Source organism: Miscanthus floridulus, chromosome 7 (assembly GCF_019320115.1).
Source record: "Miscanthus floridulus cultivar M001 chromosome 7, ASM1932011v1, whole genome shotgun sequence".
In the NCBI taxonomy this organism is placed as follows: domain Eukaryota; kingdom Viridiplantae; phylum Streptophyta; class Magnoliopsida; order Poales; family Poaceae; genus Miscanthus; species Miscanthus floridulus.
In genome coordinates, this window is record NC_089586.1 from 130,887,259 (window position 1) to 130,905,938 (window position 18,680).

An 18,680-nucleotide genomic window follows, 5' to 3' on the forward strand; every position below is an offset into this window, starting at 1 on the left:
GAAAAGTGCTCTCTAGAATGGAGAAAGAACTATAATGAAAATCAAGCAATGTAGCCATCAAAACGAAGCTAATTAAACAACAAAATCAAAGGAGTGGATGTTTGTTACTAACCTTAAAGCAAAAAAGATCAAGCCATTCTTCAAAATCTCAGCACTAGCTTCATTGTGAAGAGCAGCCGCAACAATGGAAGGAAGGGTCCAAACGCGCGCCTCTGTTCTCGGGATGGAAGAGAGGAGGAAGGATAGGACGGCTGCAGCCTTTTTGTGTTGTAGGCTTATCACCGTCAGTTCTTGGCTAGAACCGACAGTGATAGAGCCTAATCACTGTCGGCTCTTGGCTTAAACCGGCAGTGATGAGTGGCCGCCAAAATACTGCCGGTTCAAGGCACAAACCGGCAGTGATGTGGTCCTTCACTGTCGGTTTTAGCCCAACCCCAATTATTTTTTTATTTTCAAGTTCATAACCGACAGTGAAGGTACATCACTGCCGGTTCTCATAAATCCGGCAGTGATGATGCTAGCAGTGATGTGTAAATCCGGCGTAGTGGTCGTAGATATATGACGCATACACACGACGACGAATTGAAGTACGTAGCAGTGGTGGTGGCGCCACCGGAATCTTGACAGTAACCTAGCTCGCCGGACCAACAGTGCCCGTGATTAAAGCCGGCAGCTAGCCTCCCCGTCCCCGGCCTCTCGCGATGTACAGCACAATAAGACACATATAGTCGTCGTCGTCGTCGTCGTACCAGTAGTCACTGGTCACCACCCCTTAGTTAGTAGTTACCACTTGCTGTACATGTCAAGACCGGCTCTGTTGCACGGATGACCACAAAGAAAAGAACGGCCGATAGAGGTGTGCCAACTGTATCTATGATCTCTCTACTCTAGCAATGGAGAGATCAGATATATATTTTTTTCGCTTTCAATGGATAGCCTTTCATTTTATTTGCTTATTGGTCAGCAATCACAATCAGTATAAACATGAGTTTAATTAAACATTGAGTGTGCCTGTAATAATTATGAGTTGACGCTTCTTCTTGCATTAAACAAGCATGTGATATGTGAAGCACGGACTTTTTCATGATGTAAAAAAATACAGGGATGTTCTGACTGTATATATGTATACATCTATACCTATATCTACCCGATAATATGAAAAGTAGAACCCTCCTACTCTTTGGTGAAATAGTCATTTTAGTCCCCCCCAACTATTGCTCGAGGCTTAATTTTGTCCCTCGACTATCAAAACGACTGTTTCACCATTTTTGACCTCAAAGTTTAATTTAGTTTCAAGCTTAATTAGTTTCATCCTAGAACACTACTACAGAATAACTTATGCGAGGCGTTTGGAGAATGGCCACGGAGGCGGGCGGGATTTTAAACCGCCTCGGTTAATGCCTGGGATTAACAGAGACGATCATTTTTTATTAACCGAGGCAGTCACAGTCAACCGCCTCGCAAAATCTATTTACCGAGGCGGTTACCGCCTCCAAAAATACCCCTATTTTCGGAGGCGGACCCCTTATAAGGCCCGAGGCCCAGCAAAAAAGCCCATATCCAATCAACTATCGGGTAGCAGGGGAGTTAGGGTTCACTCACTTCCCTCACTCAGCAACCGAGCGCCCCCTCCTCTCCCGTGCCTCCCTCTCTGCACCCGAGCTCCCCACTCTCCCGTGCCTCCCTCTCCGCACCGCACCGCACCCGAGCGTCCCCTCCTCTCTCCTCTCTCGTGCCTCCCTCTCCCTCTCCCTCACCAGCAGCGGATCTGGAGGAGCTCCCTGGCGCGGCGACTGGCAGCCTAGCGGCGCGGTGGCCTGGCCGAGGCGATGGCGCTGGCTCCTTCCCCGGCAGCGGCCGGGGCTCATGGGCGTGTGGATCTGAGGCCGGAGGGCTCAATGGCTGCAGATCCGGGCGGCGGCTTCTTCACCGGCACCGTCTCTGCCACTCCCTCCGTCTCCCATGCCTCCCTCCTTCTCCCTCTCCCTCACTCGAGCGAATCCGAAGGCCTGGGGGACGAGCTCGCGGGTGCGGCCTCGCGGGCACGGCTGCCCGGCGGCGCGGCGCAACCAGCGGGCGCACATCCAGCGGGCGGCGGCGGCCCGTGGATGGGCTCGCTGGGCTTGTCCACGGGTTTTCATTTTTTTGTTTTTTTATTTGATTAACCGAGGCAGGCGACCAACCACCTACGTTAAGGCACGATTAACCGTTACCTTTCGGCGGAGGCGGTTGCAAAAACCGCCTCGGTTAATCCAAAATGCCCGCCTCAGTTAAGTTTTGTGTAGTAGTGGAACTATTTAAGTGACTATTTCAATCCTCAAACTTTATATTTTGGGCTCAATTTCATCCATGAACTATCAAAGTAGAGTATATTTTACTCTTCAAACTTTTGCTTTTAGCTCAACTTCATTCCTAGTCGTATGTGGACCACCACACCATCATGCCTGGTCAGCTCCAACACCGCTCGCGATTGGAGATTCGGATAAAAACATTACTATAGTGGACGGTCTAAAAACTCTTTAGTGGCCATTAATAATTCTAATGGATTATTTTAGATGGTACCGTTTATATACCAGTGTCCAGAAAAGAATGGATAAACCAATTTAAGCATTAAATTGATGAAACATGATGGTGATATGCTACCCACCTACTCTAATAGAAACACCACAGGAGTATCGACTATTGAAACAAATACACAAACCAACTATTCAAATAGCAGGATTTATCTTTTAAAACAAGCATGACTCCAGGAATTGGGAAGAAAAGAAAGAATCAAGGAAATATCTTTCTCTTGAACTATAAACTAGATACTACACTGCTTTTGTGGGAGTAATTGCAGTGGCTACAAACGCGATTTAGTACCTTGAGAACACATTGATGAATTAGAACATCAATAGATCTACAATTTTTCCCTTAGATATTTCTAGCATCAGGCTCAACTAATAACCTGTTGCGAATAAAAATAATGTGTTTTTGTCCATATGCTAGAAATAACATTTTGTTACTCAAATGAAACACTATAATTATAATTGAACATATGATATCGGATCTGAACGATCCAATTATTCGTATTAGAGGATATATAGATCTATATTTATATTCATTTACAAATATGGATATAAATGTCAAAAGCGTGCTATCCGATTCGATACCTGGGGAAGGTGCCACCCGGCCGGGACAATGGTATTGAACGATAGGATGACCGTCCATCTTGAATCGCGAGTGGTTCTAGAGTTGACCAGGTGTAACATCACAAAGTTCCACGTAGAATAAGGGATGAAGTTGAGCCGAAAAGAAAAGTCTAAATACTAAAATGCGCTATGGTAGTTCATGGATGAAACTAAGCCCAAAATACAAAGTTTTAGAACTGAAACGGTCACTTTGAAAGTCCTACAATGAAACTGAACCCAAAAGGAATTTTTTAGGATTGAATTGATCATTTTGAAAGTTCAAGGATGAAATTGTGCCTCAAGCGATAGTCGAGGGACCAAAATGACTATCCTGCCCTACTTTTCGCCCGTTAGGCCATCCCAACGCATATCACTCTCTAGTGCGTCTTTATCTCACTCTTATTGTCCGCACATTTCTAGTCCAAATCCGACACGGGGCCACATTTTCAATCAAAGCCAGCACAATTCAAATCCAATATGAGACCATGTTTTGAACTGCCCATCTAGCTACAATACATAGACCGATTTCAAGCCGGAACTGATGATACAATTATCATTCGTCTAAAAGACCGCGTAGTAGGTTGTATGTTTCCATCGCAACATACATGCATGTTTGCTAGTATAAGAAAAAGGGGAAGAACACGTGACCATATAGATATAGGTAGCAAGGTAGCTAGTGCTCATGTTTGATGTGTGCGAGGCTGCTTGCGATATGGACACATCACACATGGTCCATGCACGGCGCATAATGCATGCATGGCCCATGGTATGAGCAGGCCAGGGCGTGTGATGTGGACTAGTCGGCTTCAGTTCCCGACTTCCCGGCCGTCGGCACTCGGCACACGCAGAGGGTTCCAGGCTCCCGTGCACGCACTGGCGCACGGCGCGTGCAGGCCTAGGTCGCCCTACTCCGACGCGGCAACAGTATCGGCGCGTCCGGCGCCCGGCAGCCTAGCTAGCTGCTGGTGCTGGCTACCCTCGCCCAGTCGCGCCGCGGCTCAGCCTCAGCAGCTCAGCTTGGAGAAGAGAGTTCGAACAGTGATGGCGCGCTACAGCAACGCGGGGCAGGCAGGCAGGGACCGGCCTAGCTACGTGTCTACGCACACCTTGTCGTTGTACACGTCCGTCCGTCCGTCCTGTGCTGTGCTGGTCTGGTCTGGCTTCGTCGTCTCGTTCCTACCTGCATCTGCATGCATGCTGGCCAATGGTCAGCATTGGTCCACGCATGCGGCGTTGCAGTAGCCTCTCGAGCGTTTTGGGTCGTAGGATCAGCAGATGAGTGAGGAGACGCAAACGGAGGAAGCCTTGCATAAAGGCCCCTGTGTGCAAATACGTGGCTACTTGCATGCCAACAGGACAAAAATGTGCTCGTTACTATTTTTTTTTTTTTGAATGAAAAAAAGGGGCAGTGGCTGGGACTCGGTTGCAGTACGTACAATGATAACTGCGGCCGTATCGAGCTGGGCCAGCTTTAATCAGGGCTTCCCAGGCCTTGTTTAGATTACCTCCAAATTATAAGTTTTTTCACTCTCTCTTTATCACATCAATTTTTGGACGCATACATGGAGCATTAAATGTAGGTAAAAAAAATAACTAATTGCACAGTTTGGTTGTAAATCACGAAACGAATCTTTTGAGCCTAGTTAATCTATGATCAGACAAAGTTTGTCAAATACAAACAAAACGTACTGCAGTGTCCAGATTGCAAAAATTTACGATCTAAACAAGGCACCAATATGCCCAGGCCCCAGGCCAAGGCGGAAGCAGAGCCAGTCAGCCAGAGAGACAAGCAGCAGAGACACGGCACGTGACGTGAGGAGGCCAACTAACCGTCCAATCACTCCAGATCTGACGGCTGCCAGAGACCTACTGAGCGAGGGAAGATGATAAGTTCAAGGCCAATAACGCAGCCGCCGGCCTTAACACAGTCCTGTCCTAGTGTGTCCTGTCTCTGAACAAAGTAACAAACCACCCATGCGTTATTGGTGGCTGCTGCTCCTCTTCCTCATCCTGTCTTCCATGACCATGAGCAAAGCTGCAGCTACCTCTGCACCGCGTCGAGAGCGCAGCGCAGGCCAATAATTGCCAGCCTTCATTCACCTGCAACGCAAAGAGAAATCAGGACTTGTTCTTGTTCACACATAGGGTAAATATTGTGGCACTGTCCTACAGAAACAATAGGCGTTGTTGCAGCACAGCACCATCTTGTATATTAATTCAATTGATACAGAGAAGGGTGCAATGCAAGCAAAGCAACACCATGTGGCAACATCTCCTGGGGGGTGGGGGTGGGGGGGGGGGGGACACCTACAATTGTCTCAGAACAATATCGGCAAGACCAATCCAGTAGTGTTAACAGTTGATCAGCGAACGGTCCATCATAGCCATAGCCCATAAGTCAACTCTGTAGAAAAGATGAACACCACCTAGAACGGATGTGGTGCATTGATTTATAGTACACAAACAGCATCTCAGGCTCTCAGCTACCTTACTCCACTCAGCACAGAATTCAGCTAAATGGCTAGCAAACTAGGCGTACAAAATGAGAACCGGCAAAAGATCAGCACAGACCGGAACAAAGTTAGCCTTGCTCATTTACAATTTTCTACGGGACTGAAAGGCGGCGAATCTGGCCAAGCAAAGTGGGTTCAAACAGAGGGCCAGGTTGACAACATCACCCGCTTATCATCAAGCCATGCTGCTGCTCAAGACTTCAATCAGCTCATTTTTCTTCATCTTTGAGTAGCCTTTGATTCCTCGAGACTTTGCAAGCTCTCTCAGCTCTGCAACCTTCAGAGAGCTTAGATCTGAACTTTCTATGGAGTTGTTCTCATGCAATTCATCCGTATCTGTAGCATCAGCGATTTCCAAAGAAGGTTCTGGATACTCATCGTCTGGTTCATCAGCATCAGATTCTTCATCGTTGTCTAAAATGTCATCAAGGTCCTCCAAAGAAATATTTTCTGGTTCTATTACAGAATCAGGTTCATACGGAGACATGGAGTCTGGCTCGTCTGTAGCAGTCCTCTCATCAAGAGCTGTCTTAGCTTTCTGTACAGCATCGTCGACATTACTGCCGATGGACTTGCGATCGGCATCTCTGTCTACGTCCGCATTGATAACAGGCTGGAACTTCACTCCAGGAACAGGAGATCTTCGCCTGAAATTTGAAGCTGGCCTTTTGAAGGGTGCCGGAGGTGGCTTCTTCTGCTCTTCCTGGATGTCACTTTTTGTGCCAAAGATGGTTGAACTTCGTCTATTTCCAGAATCGTTGCTTCTCCTCATTACATCAAAATTCTGTTCTTTGTCGTCACTGCTCTTCCTTCTCTGGTCCACAGAGTGTTTCCTAAGCAGCTTAAGAAGTGAATCAACACTGCCCCTTTCACCCTGCACTTTTGCAGGTTCAGGCTTCTTGTCTTCCCTGCCTTTCCCCCTAGCTCGCAGCTGTGCTTGAACCCTTTTAAAGAGCTCCACAATCTCCTTCTCTCTTTCCCCAGGAGCTGATGTGGCTTGAGGACGGGAATTGCTTGCCATAGAGATTGGTGGTCCGTTCTTGGAGAACATGATATCACTATCAAATTCATCAATGTTCTCAGAATCATCTTTATCCTGGTATGACTTGCCTTTCCCTCTGGAGGACCCCCCTTTTTGTTGTCGGGATGTATCCGAATTCCTTGGCCTATGGTAGTTGGGGCTTGCACAACATACCAAGGATACCCTCATTGGCCCCAACATAGGTGATGTGCCCATGAAACAAGCTCCTGGAGGGACTCTGCTTTCTCCATGATGCACAGGTAAGGTTGCTCTGCCTGAGACCCCTGTGCAGCAAAAGCACTGTACATTAGTTATTGCTTTAGAAGGAACTTGTGAATTAGGAAGGAATAGGAAGCTTAAAATGGAACTGTATGCATTAATTGCTATCGTACACGATATGGATATCGATAACAAAATAAACCGAGATTGCATGGTTAACAAGAACGATTTTGATATAAACGTCTAGGTAGAAATATCATATCAAAGTCAGTATGTACAGAACCACTTGGATGATATATAAAAGTAACTTACAGAATCTTTTTAAGAAAAAACGAAAGCCATCGGAAGGAAAAGACTACAAGGAGTGTTTATACGAAAAACAAAGTGTTAAACAAGCCCACATTCACCTTTTTGTCTAGAGCGAAAGTCACAAGTCATAGCTTGATCATGGAAACATGATAAGACGCTTTAAAGAGTATGCACCATTTATGTGGCCTATCTGTACATCTGCAAGGGACGTACAGTGCTACATCAGAAGTGGAGGTGCACAGCATACAGTAAGAGTAGATCTGTGCATTTTTATGAATCAGCTAACAAACTGTCCTAATTAAAGCCAAACAACGCAAAAATGGGAGGTGTTTACACCACGTACGAAAAAGATGAAAACACTGCACAGGGCGACGGTACCAAGAAATAGCAACTAACAGTAAGTCTAATATAAGCTAAATCTGGGAATTAAATGCAATCCATTTTGAACATGGGGCTATTAAGATGGCAGTCACCGAACAGAATATAACAAAGACCAGTAACTTAGTCAGCATGTGCATCCAAGCAGCTAAGAAACTGCAAGGCATCTAAATGGAAAAAGATCATCACTCATAAATTAGATAGGATTTCATTGTAAAACCGTGGATGAAGCATGAAACACACATCATACGCAATCCCATTCATGGCGTTTATAAATCTCTGATCAATTTAACTAATTAGCCCTTGGCCCTTTGCACTTAAACGAAGACAGCGAGCTGGAGTAGATGGTGAATTCAACACTGCTTGGATTTGCAATCAATTTGATAAGATTCCGAAGACCTATTATAGTTGGGGAACAAAATCCCTACCCAGTTTCTTTAGTAGATGAGGCTGGCAGCATTACACTAGACTACAGCAGCCACATTTCTATAGTTTGTCCACGGCGTACCCCATGAGGAGCAAAAGTAATTTGCCCCATCTGCTACGCAGGAATTTCACAGCAAAGGTTATAATTCCACACAGTGGCGGAGCTACAGGGTATGCCGGGTATGCACGGGCATACCCTGCAATTCCGGCAACAGAGCAAGTATACGTATATACACATATACACTCATCTGCTGTAGTATACGAGAGCTGGGCCTGACTGCCTGAGCGTGTGCTAGCGCAAGCCGCGAGCGAGCGTGAGGCCCAAGCGGGAACGCGTCCCATGCGGCCAGCGACGGAGACGGGATCAAGGGACAACGCCGACGCCAATACGGAATTACGGATCGAGGCAGCGCGTCGGTTGGACTTCGAGTGTTCACCCTGCCCTACACCGACGCCAATACAGTGCTACATCAGAAGTGGAGGTGCACAGCATACAGTAAGAGTAGATCTGTGCATTTTTATGAATCAGCTAACAAACTGTTCTAATTAAAGCCAAAAAACGCAAAAATGGGAGGTGTTTACACCACGTACGAAAAAGATGAAAACACTGCACTGGGAGACGGTACCAAGAAATAGCAACTAACAGTAAGTCTAATATAAGCTAAATCTGGGAATTAAATGCAATCCATTTTGAACATGGGGCTATTAAGATGGCAGTCACCTAACAGAATATAACAAAGACCAGTAACTTAGTCAACATGTGCATCCAAGCAGCTAAGAAACTGCAAGGCATCTAAATGGAAAAAGATCATCACTCATAAATTAGATAGGATTTCATTGTAAAACCGTGGATGAAGCATGAAACACACATCATACGCAATCCCATTCATGGCGTTTATAAATCTCTGATCAATTTAACTAATTAGCCCTTGGCCCCTTGCACTTAAACGAAGACAGCGAGCTGGAGTAGATGGTGAATTCAACACTGCTTGGATTTGCAATCAATTTAATAAGATTCCGAAGACCTATTATAGTTGGGGAACAAAATCCCTACCCAGTTTCTTTTAGTAGATGAGGCTGGCAGCATTACACTAGACTACAGCAGCCACATTTCTATAGTTTGTCCACAGCGTACCCCATGTGGAGCAAAAGTAATTTGCCCCATCTGCTATGTAGGAATTTCACAGCAAAGGTTATAATTCCACACAGTGGCGGAGCTATAGGGTATGCCAGGTATGCACCGGCATACCCTGCAATTCCGGCAACAGAGCAAGTATATATACGTATATATACACATATACATTCATCTGCTGTAGTATACTAGAGCTGAGCCTGACTGCCTGAGCGTGTGCTAGCGCGAGCCGCGAACGAGCGTGAGGCCCAAGCGGGAACGCGGCCCATGCGGCCAGCGACGGAGACAGGATCAAGGGACAACGTCGACGCCAATACGGAATTATGGATCGAGGCAGCGCGTCGGTTGGACTTCGAGTGTTCGCCCTGCCCTACACCGACGCCAATACAGATCGTTCACGCCGTCGGCTGTCGCCCTACCCTACGACGGCACCGGCCACTCATCCTTGTGACCTCGTGTCCCGTTCGGCCTTCACCCTGTCCTACGACAGCACCGGCCACCGGCATCTAGGTGAATTTGTGATCGGAATTGTTCAGGTGAGATTCAATCTTTGTTGTTCGGCTTTTTAAAAAAAATCATGTGTGCTTTTAATTGCCAATTGCTTAGCGCTAAAATTATAGAATCATCTATCACGTGGCGAGGTGGAGGATTTTTCCCAACATCAGAGTCAATCTAGATTGATCTTTTGTTCAATACTCGTATCATGTGAGTGATCCATAATCACATGTGAGAGTTCAATCGTGCAAGCGCAATTTTTTTAATTATTTGGCACTGTGTTCTTTGTAATATTTATGCAGTTATGAAGAGAAATGGGGACATTGCATCTCTTTTTCAGAAGCATGCAGCAAAGAAGAAGGCAGCGGCAGCTACTGCTACTTCTAATCCTGATCCGGTTGAACCTGTGGTGGAAGAGCAGACTCATGAGAGAGTAGTTGAGGAAATTGTAAATCCTATGCCACCGCCACCGCCACCACCACCGCCACAACCGTCTTCACTGCCACCAGTTTATGACATCAATCGCCTTCCACATGATCCAGGTGAAAGACGTCCTATTCTAAAATATCCTGTTAATGATCAAGATGCAATTCGAAGAGCATATATTATTAAAGGTCCATTCAAACCTTTTGCACATGATTTTCCAAAAAGAAAGATTTCAGATAGGTATCGGGGATTCAACTATTGTTGGATGTACAATAATGATTGGCTTGAGTATAGTATTAAGAAGGATGTTGTGTTTTGCTTCATATGCTATTTGTTCAAGAAGTGTACTGGGTCAGACACATTTACTGTTGATGGCTGGAAGAATTGGAATATAGGAGAGAAAGCACTTCGCAAACATATGGGTTCTAAGGCACATATTGCAGCTCGAGAGAGATACATTGGCTTTACAAATCCCAAGGTAGCAATTGATTATAATATTGAGAAGTGGAGTGATGAGGATCTTCGTCTTTATAAGAAAAGGTTGACTTACTCACTTAGGTGTATCAAGTTTCTTTTGCATCAAGGGTTGGCGTTTCATGGACATGATGAAAGTGAAGAATCTAGCAACAGAGGAAACTTCATTGAACTTTTGAAATTTCTTGCCGGAAATAGTGAAGAAGTGAAGAAGTATGTTTTGGACAATGCTCCAGGTAACTGTATACATTTTATGACCGGAGCGTTTGAAAACTAGTTTGTTTTCTTTGCACACTTAATGTATATTATTCTTGGATATACAAATGAGTTATCTGGGTGTTTGCAAAGAAGGGACCAAGATATTATTAATGCAATATCACTTGTTAATGTGGCAAAGAAAAGAATGCAAGAATTGAGGTCCGATGGTTGGAATAATTTTCTTGAGAAGGTCACTTCATTTTGCGATAAACATGGTGTTGAAGTTCCTGCTATGGATGGTGATTATGTTCCTTATGGAAAATCAGCAAGGAAAGCTCGTGCCCGAAAGCAAACCAATGATGACCACTTTAGAAGAGAAGTATATATTAGTGTCATTGATCAAATAAGTCAAGAACTTGATAATCGGTTTGACGAGATTAATATGGAGTTGTTGTCTTGTATGTCGGCCTTCAATCCTTCCAAGTCATTTGCTTCTTTTAATACACAGAAGCTACGTAGACTAGCTGAGTTCTACCCAAAGGAGTTCTCAAATAATAATTTACTCAAACTTGAATTGCAGCTAGATAACTATATTGATGACATGAGACAGGATGATAGATTCAAAGGTCTAGACAATATTGTTGATCTCTCAATTAAGCTTGTTGAAACAAAGAGGCACAAAGTGTATGATATGGTTTATGAGCTCCTCAAATTGGTATTGCTTCTACCTGTGGCAACGACAAGTGTTGAAAGGGTATTTTCTACAATGGTTTTTATGAAAACAAAGTTAAGAAATAAGATGGGAGATAGTTTTTTGGATGACTGTCTAGTCACTTTCATTGAGCAGGATATTTTCTTTGAAGTTGATGAAGATAATATAATCAATACATTTATGTCCCTTCGAAAGCGTCGAATAAAATAGACACAAAAATAGCATTGTAAAACTCTGGTTCTCTTTTATGCCTTATTTCAATTATCGGTGTGGCTTTTGAACTATTTATACTATACTTAATGGATGGTTTGAACTTAATCCATGAATTTAAGCCTTATTGTGTTATTTAGTGCATATATACCGAATCATGTTGTCAATTTTACAATTATTACCGAATTGCTGAAATGGATTTACCGAATTGTATATGAAAATTTTTGGGCGACATACCCTTAGACAAAATCCTAGATTCGCCACTGATTCCACAGAGCATTCCGGTGGAATTCACTGGCTCCAACAGTTCCATTCCCCGCATAACTCCCGATTAGGTCTCCTCTGATGATTCACCATTCTCACACGGCGCCATCTGGGGAACCCGCGCCACGTAGCAAACAGCCTCGACCGTTACGCAGGCTGCCCTGGCCCCACATCGCGCGCATTGCTTCCCTCCGTCGCGACAGGGGCGCGCGCACGGCACAGGGCGGCAGGACAAACGCCGTCCAACAACAGGCGATAGGGCAGACCCGCGGAGCGAAACCCTAGGTGGTCAGAGATGGACGGCGCCAGCGCCTCACGGTAAGCACGGGAGACGAGAGGCGGAGGGGAGCAGGGGGTGGTCGCGTACCGCGGTGGTGGAGGAGGGCGGGAACCGAGGGGGACATTCCTCCGTGGGGGGGCGCGGTCGCCCGGAGCGTCCCGACCGGCGACTGCGGCGGCGGCGGCGGTGAAGCGGCGCCCGGGCTCGGGGGCGGGGCGACTGTTGGTGGCGACAGGTGATAAAGCGAAAGCGAGAGAAGTGGTGGTGGAGTTGGGGGATTTTGGCGAGGGTTTTGGCCGGCCGACGCCGAGGTCCAGCGGGGCGGGGCGGGGACGTGGGCCGGCTCGTGTCACTCGCTCGGGGAGACGTGGACCTCGTCGTCCACGCGGCGCGCGCGCCCGCGGGACGACGTCATCCGCGCAATCGGTATGGGACGATGGGCCGTGAGGAGATGGCTGGTTTGGGACGGCGGCAGACATGCCGAGGGCAGGCAGAGAAGCCCATAGACTATTTAGTTTGGACCTCTGCTTCTGTAGTGCATCAGCCTCGCCGTTGGCCCAACAAAGTCTTTAACTCTTTTGTTTTTTATTTCGAGAAAACAAATTTCACACCTATATGTATGAGCAGCTCTAGACCAACAAACCCCTGAAAAAAACTCTAGACCAAAAAATCTTAAAATTAACAAAGTCAATCCAACAGATTCTTTATATCCTTCCTAATTCATAGGAACAGAAATTTTGGTGAAAAAAAATATCCTCCAACATCTTTAATTAGAACTCTAAATATAGATATTTCCAATTTTTCTCACTAGCGAAAGATGGAGTGAGGATAACTCTCTAGAATGCGCATAAGATAGAAAATCCATTGGAAGGTGGAATGGTATAGAAAGCGATTTTTATGCAAAGGTCCTTCCAAATGTTGATTTAGAGGGTGAGTTTTTTTTAAAAAAAAACTCTTGGAGATGTTCTTACCATAGCGCCTCGACCCTATAAGCACCTATGAGCCGACATACCTTGAAATTAATGAAATCAATCATAGTGTCTTGTTGTCGAGCATTGTTAAGTTTTAATTAAAATCAATCTAGGAAAATACGAACACCATTGTCAAGTTAACAGCTTAAACGGTTAAACCCAAGTGCCACCATAAGGAACCTACTAGCAAAACTACGCTCAATTCGCAAGAAAAGAAACTCTTTAACTTCCTTGATTTGAATCAACGAGGATCCTTGCAAGAAACAGAAGACCATAAACATTTGCAATGGTAAAGAGACATTGAGAGTTTGGAGACTGAAGCAAGTATTAACAAAATTTGAGTCTTGATCTTAAAAAAAACGAGTCTTTAGATCGCTAGAAAATTTGGCATAAGTGGTCAAAATATAGAAGCCCCCACTCAACATGTATAAAATATATTTATAGCTATTGATTGCCTCAACTTGAAGGTAGAATTGAAAGATTCTGCTTCTATTAGCAAACTTCTTTTGTTTAAATTAATCAAATTCCATGTGGAGATCCTCTCCCCCTAGAATGGCGGTACCCATAACACTTGCATCAATAAAATCTTCAGTTCTTCACTAGCTTTTCTTTTTTACAGTCCTATTTATTATACGCATAGTATCTTTCGTCTAGACTTGCTATGTATCTGTTGCTTCAAGTATTATTTACATATAGTTATGTTCCGATTAACACTGAGTGTTCCTGCTTGTATGCTTCGTTTATAGAACATTTATCATTGTGTATATGTAGACACAATATTCCTTCAAAAAAATCTGGTATATATTTCCAACAATCATCAAATGCCGACAGGAAGAGGCTAATTGATTAGATCAACTTGAGCATGAGCAGGACCAACCATGCGTACACAAGTCGGCTGACCATCCAATACCCGAAGCTGCCGCGCTCCCCAGCCCGGTCAAGTCAACCAACCATCCACTTGTGGAAGCACGTGTTCCCACTACACATGCAAAAATGCATGTACTTGAAGGCAGGTAGTAGTAGCAATGCAGGCATGAAGCATCATATCAAAGTCCGGCTGTCTGTCAGAAAGCACGACTCAGAAATGGCAACCACTCTACGCAGCTTGCAGGCCATTGCTGCACTGGTGGTGCTGCTGGCGCGTCTAGCATCAGCATCAGCTCAGTGGCAGCCATCACCAGCGTCACCGACACTGCCACCGGGGGTCGCGCGGCCGGGCTGCCGCGACAGGTGCGGCAACATTACCGTCCCCTACCCATTCGGCATCGGTGCCGGGTGCTACCGCGACGACGGCACCGGAGGCTTCCAGCTCCTCTGCGACGACGCCCGCTCCCCGCCCCGCCTCACCACCGGCGGCTACCAGCTCGCCAGCCTGTCCTTAGCCGCCGGCGAGGCCCGCATCTACCTCAACGCGACGCGCAAGTGCTACACCACCACCACGAGGGGATTCGTCGGCCGGAACGACGACGCGACCATGGCCCTCAGCGAGGCCAGCCCCTACCGCGTCTCCCCGACCAAGACCCGCCTCGTCGCCACCGGCTGCCCCACCATCGGCTACTTCGTCGACAGCGACGAATACTTCGTCAGCTGCTGCACGTCCGTGTGCCGGCCGGCGCAGTACGCCATCGCGGGGCAGGGGTCGTGCACCGTCGTCGGGTGCTGCCAGAGCGCCTTACCGCCCGGCGTCAGCTACTACCTGCCCAACACGCTCAGCTTGCAGGGGGGGCAGCTGGACCCCATCTTCGACAGAAATTTCACCACGTGCCAGTACGTATTCCTGGCGGACGCCGACTGGTTCAGCTACAGCGACCGCGTGTTCTTCAACCGGACCGACGACTTCGCCGCGCCCGTCGTGCTCGACTGGGCTGTCCGGAACGTCGGCAACTGCAGCGCCGCCCAGCAGAACATGACGGACTACGCGTGCCGGAGTGGGAACAGCGAGTGCGTCCCCTCCACCAACGGCGCCGGCTACCGGTGCAACTGCAAGCAGGGCTACGAGGGGAACCCCTACCTCGACGGCGGATGCAGAGGTAAACATGCATCCATCTCCATGACCATATCATATATACGAGCGCATCACACACACACACACTCCCATTGCTGCCTGCCTGTTTGTATTACCCAATGATGAAACCAAATTGCATTTGCAAATGCGGATCAGACATCGATGAGTGCCGCCGCAAAGACGAGTATCCATGCTACGGAGACTGCACAAATCTGCCGGGAAACTACACTTGCAAATGCCGTCCGGGAACCGATGGGGATGCCTACAAGCAGAACGGTTGCCGGCCCAAGGACAAGTTCACACTAGCTCTTAAAGTGGTTACAGGTACACAAACACATCATCATGTTCCTGTGAGCCGACACTAAATTTATTAATTATGCTTGGAAATTTTGCCAGCTTCTTATCTGGACACTGATGAGTATGCAATGATGTTCAGGGTTCGGCGTTGGGGTGGTCTTATTACTGTTATGCGTGTGCCTCAACCTGGGGCTCGAGAAGGGGAAGCTCATCAGAACGAAGCAGAGGTTCTTCGAGCAGAACGGGGGCGTCATCCTGCAGCAGCAGATGCGCTCCTACACCAGCGCCGGCGCTGGAGCGGGTGGGTTCAAGATATTCTCCGAGGATGAGCTGGAGAAGGCAACCAACAGCTTCGCCGCCGACCGTGTCCTCGGCCGCGGCGGGCACGGCATCGTCTACAAGGGTGTGCTCGAGGACAAGACGGTGTGGCCATCAAGAGGTCCAAGATGATGGAGGAGGCCCAGACCAAGGAGTTCGCGAGGGAGATGCTCATACTCTCCAAGATCAACCACAGGAACGTCGTCAAGCTGCTTGGCTGCTGCCTTGAAGTAGAAGTGCCCATGCTAGTCTACGAGTTCGTCTCCAACGGCACTCTCTACCACTACATCCACGATAAGGATCTCAAGGCTGATATAACCCTTGACACCCGTCTCCGGATCGCGGCGGAGTCCGCGGAGGCGCTCGCGTACATGCACTCGTCTGCCTCGCCGCCGATCCTCCATGGAGACGTCAAGACGTCCAACATTCTGCTCGACGACAAGCTCACCGCAAAAGTTTCGGATTTCGGGGCGTCGAAATTGGCGCCCGCTGATGAGGCCGAGATTGCGACATTGGTGCAGGGGACTTGTGGGTACCTTGACCCTGAGTACCTTATGACATGCCAGCTAACCGATAAGAGCGACGTGTATAGCTTTGGTGTCGTCCTGCTGGAGCTTCTGACCAGAAAGAAGGCACTCTACTTCGACGGGCCAGAGGAAGACAGGAGCCTAGTGTCATGCTTCATGACGGCAATGAAGGCTGGCCGGCATGAAGAGCTTCTTGACGGCAAGTGAGGAACGAGATGAGAGCCGAGGTGCTTGAAGAAATTGCTCACCTCGTGATGCGATGCCTGAGCATGAGTGGAGAGGAACGACCAACGATGAAGGAGGCGGCTGAGAGGCTGGAGAGGCTGAGGAGATACCAGCAGCACCCGTGGGCTCAGGCTGATGGCAATCTGGAAGAGAGGCAGACCTTGCTTCCCATGGAACAACGGGATCTTCCTTCCATGTTCAGACAGCAAGATGTCCTGGATCTTGAAGAGGGCAGCACATATACTTACAGCTTGTAGATAATATTATTTGTGCCATAACTTTAGCAAATTGATTCAAGTATGGATTCTTTTGGATGCAACAGTGAAAGGCTGCACACGTGATGAAGAGCCAAGAACTAGGAACTGAATATTGTTCACCCTTGAAAAAAAACAAAGGGACAGCAAAAGCTTTGCCGTATTTTTATTAGAAGGGACGGCAAATATTGTTCACCCTTTCTAAAATGGATCACTAGTTACTCTGTTTGTTTGTTCAGAATGATGAGTATATGCGTCAAGTCCACTGACACTGTTCATGTTTGTTCCTCAAGAAAATGCACACTCACTGCCACAGTAAATTGGAGAATACTGTGAAATCCAGAGCAGCTCTACATACCATTTGTTTATTCACTGACCTTTAGCTTGATTAAATGTTCATCTAAGAAATTAAATGTTAATCTAATTATATGCAGAAAAAAATGGTACCCTTAACTTGGGGAGCTGGTGCCTCATGTGCTTCTCTAGCAGATGCCCAGTTCACAGCTTCCTTATAGAGGAATAAGCCTCCCAATGAAGGTTATAGCACTTCACGTCCCATGACGAACCCCTAGCCATCCCATCCTTAATCTGCCGATCCCAATGTGAAGGGTCATTGTTCTGCACATTGGGAAGTAAATTATGTTAAATTCAAGAAGCAACTAACTTCAGAAAATAAGATAGTTTCACGCAATCAGCTTCCAGGGCCTTCTGATTGCAACTTTGACCTATGCTGATGTTCAGAACATTATTTGATCTATTAAGAGATAATTGATTGTGCACAAAACAGCCCTTGACAAGATAGCTATTCTCCCTTGAGATTGCAAACTTACGAAGTCATCAAATGCTTGAGAAAGAGACAGATCTCCATAGGTTGAGATGATGTACTGAGACATTGCTGTATTTGGGCAATCATGCCCCTCCAACTCCCTGGTTACAAGTACATACAAATGGAAATCATAAGCAATAACATATACATAACATAACCGTCAATCAACTGATGTAAATGCTACTTTGGTCCATACTCAAGCTTCTGTCAGTCACGGAGTTTCGACTAACTTTGGATGGGAGTTTACATATCTCTACCTTACTCTTTAGCTTCCGCATTTACATTGTTTGCATAACTCATTTTTACGGTAGAGATAGCAACACGTTAGTAAAACCGTAGTTGCACATCTAGATAGTTTATCTTTTTTTATATGTTTTGCTAAGGATAGAAAAAGATGCCATAATTTAGAGTTGGAGTTTTAAGTTGCCTAATTCTCTCTTAGGCGTGACGGTCGCTTTCAGAAGTTTACACCTACTAGTTTCCTGTTAGCACCCCTTTTTGTGATGGCTGCGTGCCCGGGTGTTGGTTTTTATTTGCTAGAATAATTTTGGTGGATCGGAGCAGCTGGATGAAGTTATACGTGTGTTCTGAAACAAGATAAGAAGTGTTTGGTTAGTCTTGCTCTCGCCCATTAGAATGTGGTTGTGGCCAGTTAGCTGTGGCCCTTTAGTGTTCTTTCCTTCCTGATCCCACTTTCTTAAATGTGGCCAAAATTGTCTATTGTCGTTAGTAAGATATTATGTTTCCAAACATCGTATGGCTAAGCCTCCGGTGGTGACTGCCGTGGACTGAGCGCATAGGACTGGGACGTGTGTGGATCAACATAAACGGAAGCTGGAAACGAGCGCCCCATCGTCGCTTCATTCCGCGGAGACGGAGAGATGGGGTTCGTTAGTCCACCCCCATAAATTTACCCCGTCCAATATGTTGAACAACTATGCCATGTGTATGAACACACTTCTCTTATATTTCAGGCGTCTGAATTTTAAGATGATTTTAGACAACTCTCTTATATCACCAACTAATATAA

At 46.5% G+C, this 18,680-nt stretch overlaps 1 protein-coding gene and 1 pseudogene across 1 annotated transcript; one reads left to right on the forward strand and one right to left on the reverse strand.

Moving 5' to 3' along the window:
* Positions 1-4,838: 4,838 nt before the first annotated feature.
* On the reverse strand, positions 4,839-12,567 carry LOC136467991 (SAP-like protein BP-73). The gene is given in 5 exon segments (XM_066466846.1): positions 4,839-5,270; positions 5,482-6,988; positions 7,331-7,391; positions 7,393-7,430; positions 12,315-12,567. Coding segments are annotated over 4 exon segments (1,266 nt in total). The 5' UTR covers positions 12,352-12,567; the 3' UTR covers positions 4,839-5,270; positions 5,482-5,858.
* A 1,684-nt stretch (positions 12,568-14,251) lies between these two features.
* Positions 14,252-16,891, forward strand: LOC136467990 (wall-associated receptor kinase 1-like; annotated as a pseudogene).
* Positions 16,892-18,680: the final 1,789 nt, after the last annotated feature.